The following is an 11,905-nucleotide window of genomic DNA, read 5'->3' as shown; positions in this document are numbered from 1 at the left end:
GGGGCGAAAGGGGAAAGGAACAGTTAGAGAGTTGGTTCCAATATTTCCCCTGCTGCTGCTGCTGATTAAACCTTCTAAATTCCCTGCTGACAGAGTCCCAGAAAGGCATGTTTGCCACAACCATAAATGATTTACCAACCTGGCATTGAAAACCAATTTCCAGGCTACTAAAGACAGCCCCGAAAAGCAAGAATGCTGGAGTATGGATTTGCTGCACTCTTCAATGGTACGTGGGAGACTATCCTACTTTCAGACTCAAATTAGCTTCCTAAAAATGAAATTGCTTTATTGTACACAGCCCAGCGGACTGCTGAGCACACAACCTGTGTACTGAAATATTACGCATTTAATGGGGTTATGTCTACAGCTTCGGTGCATTCAATGTACCTAGAGAACAGCTCTAGCACGAGAGAGGATGTTTTCCAATAGAGCGAGAGCATCTTTCTTGGCCTTTACTGGCTTTTTAAACTAAAAACAGGATTTGTGCATGGACCAAAAAAGAAAGAGAAAAAAAAATCTACTATCATAATGAAAAAGACTGGGTTTTTTTTTAATTCCAGTTCAGGAAGGAAGAGAATCATCTTGCAAGTTAATATATTCAGCTCCTTTTGCCACTATAATCTACCTCTGTGCACCAGGAGCCCAAGAAACACTTTCTGTCCCAATTGAAAGGTGAAAACTCCTTGTAAGTTCTCTTTTGAGGCACACAATTCACACAGTCACTTTGAGAGATTCGGAATCATTGTCATCTTCCGTTTCCAGTGTGCCCAGCGTTTCTGAGCTGTTCTTCGAGTGGAAGGCTATCTGCTCCTGTCCCAAATAAAAAAGGATTAGGATGAAACAAGTTAGCACAGACACCCATTTCTCACTTCACACTGAGTAACCCATGGATGTACATTGACAATTCCCCACTTTAAAATCCTCACAAAAGGGAAAAAAGGACAAAAGAGAGTAAATTTCACTGTGATCACACTACGGCAAAATATACCTTCTGTTCATTGCAAAAAACATATGAAGGCCAAATTTAAAATTAAAAAAAAGTATGTTGCATGAGTTACAGTGCAACCATATTCTTTCTCTCCTTATTTTCCTCCCCCCGCCAGGTTCAGTTTAGAAAAAGGATTGAGTAGAACACAGTCAGGTAAGTGGCCACAAAAGAGTAGCTGTCTTTGGCAAGAAGTCACCGCTATGACCCTCTCTGTCACCTTCTGCCCATTTCACTCTGTCTCATAAAATGGATGTTGTTGGCGCTGTCTGAGAGTTCTGGGTATTGCTCCACTGAGATCACAAAGTAGCCATCATAGCCCTGCACCCGGCCCGTGTTTAGCACTTGCTGCTTCTCCCCTTCAGTCCACGAGCGAATGCCCTCCTCCCCATCCCGCAGTCTCTGCTGCTCCCTTGCCCAGGCCTGGGCTATGGCGCGCTGCCTGGCTAGCTCCAGCACGCGGGCTTTCTCCTCGTCCAAGGTGGTCCCATAACGGGTGTTTAGACACAGTGCGCCATACTGGAGCTGGATGTCTGTGTAACGTCTAGTCCTTCCACTGAGCACTGTGTTGATCTGGGACACTGTAACGTTCACACCGTTCTCCAGGGTTCTCCGCCCGCCACTGAGGCCCAGTATGGACAAGTCACTTTCTGATGGCCCTTGCTTAACGAAATAATGTGTGTCCACTCCCTCTATGGTGAAGTGCAAGTTCTCCAGGTAGTGGGCGTTGTTCAGTATGGCTGCAATCCGGCGCCCATCCTCATTGGCCAGACTGATGATGTCGGTGGCCACACGCCCATCCTTCATGGCAAACTTGACCCCTTTGCCGAAGACAGATCCTCCCGAGGCAAAGTTCTTGTTCTCCTTGACCGTCCGGCACCCGGCGATGCTGGAACTGTAGATCTGTTCAAAGCGTTCTAGGGTGACGAAGGCTTTCAGCTGTTTCTGCACTTCACACTGCACTCCCAAGATCGACTGGGAAGGGAGAGAAAGACACAGATTAGAAAGAGACGCCATGGGACTGAAAGGTATCGCTAGCACATTGGAGAACAGAGAAATAACATGGTGTGATCCAAGAGCCAAAGGGTTCTGCTTCCTCTAGCTACTTCTTAGCTTTGGTCTGGGAAATAAAGTCTTTTTAATGAAACAACTGATTGAGATTCCTGTGCTTGCAGGCTATTCTCCCTACTGCCATCATGCCAAGACACTGAACTGAATGTAACATCATCCCTTTGACAGAGTGGAATGCTGGGGTGGAGAGAGACCCCAGCATGGAGGGGAGATTAGGGTTTAGTGGTGACAGTGAGAGACAGTTGCATTCTACCCCACTCCTTCTGTGACCTTGGGTAAATTAATTGCTCATGCTTCAGTTTTCCTCATCTGTAAATCGGAAATGATTCATAGCTGATTACTTGGAATCTTCTAGTGATTAATATTTGTAAAATGCTTTGAGGAAAGGTGCTCAATAAGCTCAAAGTATTTAAATAGAGCAGTTTCCTTCTGTTTTAACCCTGTTTTTGATTCCACCCTGCACTATCCTCCAAGGCTGTGCATCACAGTGTGATCCTCACTCTGGCCAAAACACTCTTTTCCAGAGCCCCTCAATGCCACCTGAAGCATTGGCCGAAGTGGATCATTCAATAGTCAAGTGAGGTGCTAACGCTCCCCTCCCCTCACTGATACAGTGCTCCCAGTCTTCCTGTGGGATCAGGTCCTTGGCTATTAGGACCCAATCTTGAAGCTCAATTTTTACAGAGGCAAAACTCCCATTGACATCACTGGGAGCTCTGCCTGAGTAAGAACTGAACAGAGACTACAGCCTTAGATCACCTGCAGACAGTTTTAATGCAAAGTGTTCGCATATAAGAGAGAAAATGCCCTGAGTGATTCAGCGGCTTATCATTACTGCAAAACGTCTGCAGAAACACACTCATCCATTGACGGGAGTGCTGTCTTCTTTCCTACTCCTGTCCAGGAACAATTACCTGCTCAAATTTCACAAAAGCGAGACGATGCTGTAACAAAAGTCTCCTGTCCCTGCCAAGGGCTTCATTCAATAAGGTAATGACAGCCAGCATTAAAAATTGGTTATAGAGGAAAGGGGGGCACCCTCACTTTTTTTTTTAAAGTGAATTTAATAGCTGTGAAAAGTGCTGGCTTAACAGCCCTGGAAGCTAAACACTCCGATTTCCCTCAATATGCCTTAGCCCTTTCCTGGAGAGACCCTTTTCTAGGGGTGACAGAGGATAATTCAGACTCCATGATTAGTCTAACTTTGGAGTCTTGGCTGAGTCAATGCTAATTTACATGGGGCTGTTATGAGCACCTGTCACTGACGAATGCAATCAAGCAGATGCTCTATTTTGCTGTTACATATTTGATTTATAATAGTTTCACAATAAGAGGCTGAACGGCTACAGGACTGTCTAGTGAAGGATCTCAAAGCTTTTTACAACAATGAATGAGGTTGACCAAGAGGGTATATTACCAGCCCCATTTTAGCCACAAAGAAAGTGAGGCACAGACGATTAAGTGACTTGCTAAATGTGTCACTAGAAGTTTGTGGGAGGCCCTACGAGGCTAAATTCTGCACTGACCTATGCTCTGTGCGAGACACCTGAAAGCAGCGGGGTTGTAGGCGAACTCCATTAAGACACAATGGGACCAGTGATAGAGGCACGAAACCATCCCTTTCTCCAACATGACACAATATACGACTCTACAGATGTGAATGCTATAAACTCCCAGAAGGCCTGATCCTGAGTATTGTGGAAAACAACAAAACCTCAGTCTCTGGATGCTACTCAGGAGGACCGACTAGAGTCACATGCTGAGCCTGCTCCCATTGAAGTCAAAGGAGATTTTGCCATTGACATCAACTGCGACATGAGCAGGTCCAGTAATGAGCAAATCCTACACGGCTTGAATGGGCCATGAAAAATTTGGCTGGATAAGCTTGTCCTATTGCTTTGGTCTGGAGGAACAGGTTCTCTGGGGAGGTTCTAGCCTGCCCTCCTTTTCTCAGGCTTGTCACGGAACAATACGAGCTATGCCTGTGTCCTGAGCTATTTCAGCTGCCATCCCTGTCGTGATTAGGGAGGGAAGAGGGGCAAGAATCGTAAATCCAACTGTTGTTAAACCTGTTTTGGGACTCAGAGCAAAAGCTTAGACTCCCATTGAATTCTGGGCAAAACTGCCTGGACATTCTTATAGGGTGGGACCTGGTTTGCCTGTTCTTAAATGTGTATCCCAGAACTCAAGATGATGAAGGGCTTGCTAGACCAGCCTTCCCCACGCAGAACTAGTCCCTTCCATTTATATGTACATCTGGTCTATTTCTAAACAGCCAGGTGTCGGTCCTCTCTCATGAGACTACTGAGTAGCTTACTTCATTTCACAGAGAGGAAGGGTGCTGGTGTTCTGGATGTCCAGGCAAACCATGACCTTTATAGATGCAGCCCCACATGAGATTTCCCTTCACTGGCCTCGCCATTTAATTCCGGGCAAACAATTCTGGGATCCATATTGACAAAGTGCTCGTGCCCTTCAGAATCAGGATGCCCTGGAGAATTTGCATAGCTGCATTTTTTCCCTTCTCCATTTCTCAGCTGTTCTGATTACCAGCTGGCGTAATGCTGGGTCCCTTATTAATCAACTCCGAGGCTCTGCTGACACTGCAAGACACAGCTGAAATGTAGCTTTGCCTCATCCTGCCACAACAGAGCAGGGCAGGTATTCTCTGAATCGGGGAATATGCAGGCAGACGGCTAAGTTAAGGTACAGACAGACTACATGGCCTTGTTTTTTATCATGGCCATTAAATACTAGATTTAAAACATGTTTAGCCTCCTTTGTGTTTTTAAAACACACGACTTTTGCTTGACATCGCAACACACAGCCTTTGTGAGGTTCATGACATGATACAGTGTTTCACCGACTCATATGATCATCCTCATTCAGAAATAAAAAACAAAACCCCAAATACATCTGGACATAATATCTAGACTGGGGTTTAGTGGGAGTGCCCATGACATAACAGTAATAGCACTTAGCACCTTTCACCTAAAGATCACAATGTACAACAGGACCTCAAACATCTTGCTTGTTTTGTCTGTCTTGTCTACGTCTAGCAAGGACCATCTCTTCCTTTAGCGTTAGAAAGCACCTCACTGCAGGAGTAATTTCAATCAACAATAAGGAGGTGCAGAGAAATGAAGGGGCTTCCCCAAGGTCCCACAGTGAATTGGTGGCAGAGCCAGGAATACAAACCAGGTCTCCTGACTCCCTACCCTGTGCCCTACCACTGGACACTGCTTAGCGCTATAATCATTCTAGCCAAGGAGTAAACTGAGGGGTTGCCTCTGAGCAACACAAGGCACTTGTGCTGGCTCCCAGAGAGGCTTAGCTGTGGTGCTGCTCTACCATTCCCAACTTTCGCTATCCAGGGACACAAGTCTGCAAACTAAGGTCTCCTCCATGGCAGCGCAATGCATTATCACTCATAATAATTAAAAACGTCTCGGTTATCTTGAAAGTGAGTCCTATAATATGGGAGGACTTTGAAAACTGCTTAATTTTAAGATCTGATGACCCTGACTGTATCCCTTTAATAACAGAGTGTATTTGAGAAAAATCATCTTCATATATATAAATATCACAACCCCAGCCTGTATGCTACACTGTGAAAAGGGGCGAATGCAAACAGATTATGCAGAGTTCAAATGGACAGCGCACCCCTGCCTTTGAAATGCTCAATCATTTCTGTTTCATCTGACAACCCATTTTAATGAACTAGCAAGGAAGAGAAACATAAAATTACCATCTGATGGCATGGAGCGGAGTTCTCTAAAAACGCTGTAGCTTTTGGCAACTGGAACCCAGAGGTACAATATAAAAACAGCATTAAAGCAAAAGGGAGTTGTGGGGGGATTTATTGGTTATTTTATTTTAATATTTGTCACTATCCACAACTGACATCTCTATTCTGGGTTTGTTTTTCCTTCTAATTTTTTTTAATCAGATGCCCTGAGGTGACATTTAACTTTATCTAGTAATGACCCATTGGAGACTGATCTTCATTATTTGTTTGCTGCTGTACAGAGCTCAAGAGAATAGTACATTATAGCGCGCTTGGAATGGCCGCTTGTATTTTGCCTGCAGTTCTCGAGGATTTAAAATATCACAGCTAGCTTCTATCATCTCTTGTTTTTAAATAGTGCCTTTCACTGTGATACCTAAAGCTTCCATTTCCCATCATAAATAGCCAAGATGTGAAAGAAATTTGAACTCGTTTCCCTGTTTCTCCTTGTACCAATATACCATGGGTGTATATTTCCCGTACTAAAATATGGGCTTCTTGTTAACTTGCTGAGTCTAGGCTATGACTAAGGTAACTTTATGGAGTGACAGTAGCATTGTAGACTCAGGCAGGTATAGCGTGGGAGCTCAAGAACTGGGGAGAGGCACTGAGACCTCAGTTTCTGTCCAGTTGTAGGGATATTAAAGAAGGTACTAACAGTGATTCCTCCAAATGACAGTGACACCCCCCCCCCCACAGTTTCACCAAGTACAAAAATCTTTTAGTTCTGTTAAAATTTGTAAGCTCCTGTCTGCAGAAAACATTAACTTGTTTGTAAGTTTTACATTGTAATAGAGTATTCTTCACAGGACAGATACAATTAATTGACTTTGTTCTTGAAGTGGACACTATGTTACCACCCCTGCTGTGAGCCTTAAGCCGGTAATTGACTCTGCCTAAAATATGGAATGTATGTTAATGAATGCTTAATGTACGTGAATGGTTAGGGAGGTGCCAGCCTAGAAAGGATCCATTGGCCAAAGAATGTGTCCAGTGGACCACCAGATGATCCCCGGAGGGTAAACTGGGATCCACCCCAAACACCTGGAAGGAATGTGCCACTTCAGACAGCGTGGAGCCACCAGGAATGTGACCGCTCCCATAGACTAACATAGGAATTAATTCCTATAAAAATGGACTCGAAAGACTAAGAACTTTGAGTTTCTGGTTCTGCTGCCAACCTCCAGGAGCATCAGGTGCATCTGACACAGACTTGGCTCCATCTTCATGACAAAGATACTTGGCCAGTAACTTGGCATGAGCAACTTCTAGGCTGGTAACTATAACACCTATACAGAACCTGAATGAATGTGTGAATGAATATATTATATATATATGTGTGTGTATAAGGAATAAGTAGTGATAGGAATAAGTAGTTAAACAACGTTGTTTATTTTATCTTTTGCTTTATGTTTACAATAGATGTGGCATCTTTGCCTTACCCCTCTTAATAAGATCCTGCTGGTTTTTATTATATTGGTATAACATAGTACCCCAAGTAAAACATCTTTGCATTAGCTACACCAGAGTCTTGCCTCCTCTGTGCCCCCTGACAACACTGGAGAGGGGTGAAAGTGGCCACTGGGTAAGTAAAGGAGCTTAGCTTGACTTTCTTACGCAAAATGATCCAGACACAGGGTAGCAACTGAGTCTGCTTTGTGCTATGACTGCAACTGTAGTGATCCACAGAAAGAGAGGAGTGTCAATAAAATAGCTATACAATAAAGAGGCTTAATCTGTTTAGTTTATCTAAGAGAAGATCTAAAGGTGACTCTATCATGGTCTCCAAGTACCTACATGGGGTAGAGATTTCTAATAGTAGATAATTTGTTCATCTACCAGAGAAAGGAATAATGAGATCCAATGGTTGAAAAACTCAGATTAGAAAGAAGGCACAAATTTTACCAATGAGGGTACTTAACCATTGGAACAACTTATCTAGGGACCTGTTGGATTCTCCATCACTGGCAATCTTTAAGGACTGCATGTCTTTCTGAAAGATATGCTATAGGTTAAACAAAAGTTATGGGCCCAATGCAGGAACTCTTGAGTGTAATTGGTTGGTCTACACTACACAAGAGGTCAGAGGAGATGATATATCATTTGTGTTTCAGCTTACAACCCATTTTAAGGACCTAGCAAGGAAGAGAAACAGAAAATTATCATCTGAGTTGAAGATGGCAGAGAGCAGAGCTATGGTTCTTTCTTATCTTAAAAATCTACTGATCTGATTTTTGAAGGTGTTTGTTTTGATAATTTCATAATGTTTCATTACAACTTTGACCTTTCATTTTTTTAACCTGTTTTTTTTAGCATAAATTAATTAAAATAACCAAGAAAAAATAAGTAATGAAATAAATTACCTAGAAGAGTTTCAAAACTTTTATTTTTCAGGGTGTTTTTTTTCAGAATTGGGAGAGTTGTCACACTTGACCCTTTCCCATGAACAGGTCTGGTTTTGACACACTGGCATTTTCCAAGGAAAAACACGTTTTCTCAGAAAATTCTTGACCAGGTCTATGATTTAGTTGCCGAGCTTTAGGCATTAAGTTTGTGGCCTTTAAGTTTAAGTCATCCAATCCAATTAAAGCAGACTTAGTGCGTGGAAGAAACTGTTGCACGAAAGGTCAACTTCTATCCCTTTGTGGTAGGCACAGAGAGCTCACTTGGGGTGGAACTGGTGTGGCTTCAGTGTGGAGGAGGGGCAGGGACAGGATGCAGTGAGTTTGGACAGGGACTGTGCACCTGCACTGCAGAGCCCAGCTCCATTTTCCACATGGAGGAGGATGGAGCAATGGCAGGCCAGGTCCAGAGATCTGTCACTATGTCAATCCCCTCGGCCTCCCCCATCTCCTCAAGGCAGAAGTATTAGGGCCACAGGGGCTGCAGTAGGCTCTGTGGGATCTGAGAGCACTGCAGCACTACCCTACAGAGATTCCCAGCGTCCAGCCTGGTCACTGGGGAGAGGATTTCCCCCCACATGATACTGCACAGAACCCAGAGCTCTTAAATCCCAGTCCTGTGCATGAACTCCAAGGCCATTTCCATTTTTAACCCCCGACAGAGAAAAATAAGGTGGTTCTTGTTGGGGAAAAAAAGGGTTGGCCCCATTTTAAAACTGACAGGATGGGCAGAATGCACTCCTGATCGATCAGATTTGGCAGACAGGAAGAGTCAAGTCTTGTGTGTGCGTGGAGGATCCTCCCCTGGGGAACTTACTTTAAAACACACAACAGCCTACTTCATTCCATGGCCAAAACAATATAGATCAGCCTCTGCCTCCTACAGTGTGCTGAGGAGCAACAGCTGAGCTGGGCCACCCTTCACCTGCAGCCAACGCTGCAGACAAGCAGCCCCAGGTATCAGAGCCTCAGTGCTCATGAGACTGAGAGCAGTATAGTTAATGAAATGATGACTGATTCCAGCCCCTGCTCCCCCACAGACAGAGCTGTACGAGCGCCCACAATTACTTGGTAATTCAACAAGACAAAAGGGAAAAAGCAGCAAAATTGGATTCAGGTGCTGCAGCTCTGCAATATGCCAGAGGTCACGAAGCATCCCCTGCCGGCCAATAACATTGAACTTGTTCAACAAACAATTTAGTGACAGCTTCACAGTCACAGTCAAAAAGTGCAGCACAAGAGAGTATTGGATTTTAAATGTCACTCTGGAGCTGCAGGGGGATAACTAAGCTAAGCTGAACCTAATGCAAGGTTTATGGCATGCTGGATATTTCCGAGCTGGGTGATGCTCAAACTCAGCATTAGGTCTCCAACCTCCCATCCCTGCAAGGCAAGTAAAGCCCAACATTATGGAAGGAGATTCTGGGATCCTGTTATGTGCTCCGAAGATAAAATGCAGTGTCTGTGAAGGGTTACGTGCCTGGTTCTTCTCCTGTTATTCACTCTTCTCAGAGAAGGGAACTGATTCTGACCTGTTAGGCCATTACATGATGTGAATCAGAAGTCACTCCACTGGCGGCGTGGAGTAACTCAGAATTAACATTGGTGTAACTCAGGGAAGGATTTAGCCCATTGAGATCTGGGATCCAAGGAGTCAGAGAAGGGGAAGATCTGTTACACAATCTAGTTGATACCATTGAAGCTAATGCAGCGTTGTCTGCAAGAGTATATTTTACCGTGCCTTGCCCAGACTAGTTTTAAATGAGCCTAATGATGGGATGTCCATCACACACCTTGGAAGGCCATTGCACAGTTTAACTAGTTTAACTTGCAGGAAGTTTGTCCTATCCACTGGAGAGTACAGTATCTGAGTTTGTGCTGGGCTATACCTAATGGGAAGAGAGCAGTAGGCAAGATGCTTGGGTTTTAAGTGACTTTTGTTTTCAAGGTGCTAATCCCTTTTTGTGCATGCAGTATCGGCCACCAAAAATGAACTACAAGCATCCTGATTTAGGCCTGAATTAGTGTATGGTGATTTGGGACAAAATCAAGTCAAGTAAAATTTAAGCTGTCAGGAACAGCTTTCTTATGGAGAGACCTTTTACAATGTGGAGTAGTCTCCTAAGGGAAGTAATGGAAGTTCTTTTGCTTTTAAAACCAAACTCGACAAAACACTAGAAAATATATTGTAGAAAACAATTCTGTCTTGGGGCGTGGGTGGATGATCCAACAGGTGTTTTCTATTAGCTCTGATTCCTTGGTTTAGGGAGCTAGCATGTGATCTGTGGTAAAATCACATTTTTTAAGAAAGAAAAACAGTACAGATTAGTTTTGTTCAGCAATCAGCAGCAAGTATTGCAGAAAGGACCCACGGCTGATAAAGACCTTCAGATGGGATTATTTAGTCACATTTCATTACTGAAGTGGGGAGGGACAGCAGCCACTCGCAGGCTGACTTTCACTCAGGTCCCTTGAGCATCTGCAATAGCCGATTGATTTTAATTTCTACAGCGCATACTGCAGCTGGATCCCATGGTGACAAGTGCCACGCCGGTGCCTAAAATAGACAGACTACGTAGTCACATTGCTCACCTTGCTATTATCCCACTCTTGGGTTTTCATCTGCGTGTGGATAAGCTCATATGATGGCTCCATTGCATCCGTATCTGGCTTGGGATATCCAGGGATAACATTGTGTAGTTGGAAACCAAAGGTTAGCAGCCAGCTGTTGACATCTGGGATGTGAGAGAAACATAAGCAGGATTACCTTTTATTGTTATTTGTACTGCAGTAGAGCTTAAAAGTCCCAGTCACTGACCAGGACCCCATTGTGCGAGGCACGTACAAACCTAGGACAAGTATATTGGTCAGCCTTGACCCCAAAGAGCTTACTCATTTCATGCATCTGAGTAACACCATCAGTAATGATTATTTAAAGTATCACATTTCAAAACTATAGAGGATGAAAGAAATTACCAGAAAACCAAACAGTATCCAGGCCAAGTCCTCCACTTTTCCACATAGCTGAAATATACATTTTGTTAAAAATGTCATAGGCCAAAGCAATCGTTCTGGCTCCAGAAGTTCTGACTTTGCAAGGCATCACGCACAAGAATGGTGCTACGTAGAGCAAAAACCACAGGAACAAAAATATAACAACAACGGTCAAGCTGTTCAAACCTGCCTAAGGATTCAGATTCTCTAGGTGGCTTTGAAAAATCTCAGCTTTAATGTTGGTCACTCGGAAGCATCCCAAGTGGTTTATAGGCTATGGGATAAATTGAGGTGCTCATGAGCCAGGACATGCAGGTAGGGAGAAGCAGGGCAGACGTACTGGGCACTTGGGTCAGGAGCTGAGCGGGAGTTCAAGATAGACCTCTTAAAGATGTATCCATTGCTTGTGTAGGTAAAAGCCACACTATTAATTCAGCATAGGTAGGTTCCTATAGTTACCTTTTCTTTTTCGGTATTGTTTAAAAACAGCCTCCACATGATCATCCCATTTACAAACATTGGGTCTGCCACAGTCAAACTGACCTGCCCTTGCATCGTGAGCAGCACCATGTATATGATGGTCAAACTCAGTGGAGCACCATTCAGGAAGCTCTTTTATTCTGTACTATGATAGAGGGGGAGTGTTGGAACTAGAAGGGAAGTGAT

General features: G+C 43.9%; 1 protein-coding gene across 7 annotated transcripts in view; it reads right to left on the bottom strand.

Moving 5' to 3' along the window:
* Nucleotides 1-529: 529 nt before the first annotated feature.
* TENM4 (teneurin transmembrane protein 4) overlaps nucleotides 530-11,905 on the bottom strand; it is a 1,003,172-nt gene continuing 991,796 nt past the window's right edge. For all 7 annotated transcript variants that reach the window (XM_050940297.1, XM_050940246.1, XM_050940262.1 and 4 more), the window contains 2 exons: nucleotides 10,838-10,980; nucleotides 530-1,960 (listed from right to left, as the gene is read on the bottom strand). In XM_050940297.1, coding sequence (XP_050796254.1) covers nucleotides 1,202-1,960; nucleotides 10,838-10,980 — 902 coding nt within the window. In that variant the 3' untranslated portion in view covers nucleotides 530-1,201. The remainder of the gene's footprint in view (nucleotides 1,961-10,837; nucleotides 10,981-11,905) is intronic.

The sequence above is a fragment of the Gopherus flavomarginatus genome, chromosome 1, assembly GCF_025201925.1.
Source record: "Gopherus flavomarginatus isolate rGopFla2 chromosome 1, rGopFla2.mat.asm, whole genome shotgun sequence".
In the NCBI taxonomy this organism is placed as follows: Eukaryota; Metazoa; Chordata; order Testudines; family Testudinidae; genus Gopherus; species Gopherus flavomarginatus.
This window is presented reverse-complemented; position numbering and strand designations above follow the sequence as displayed.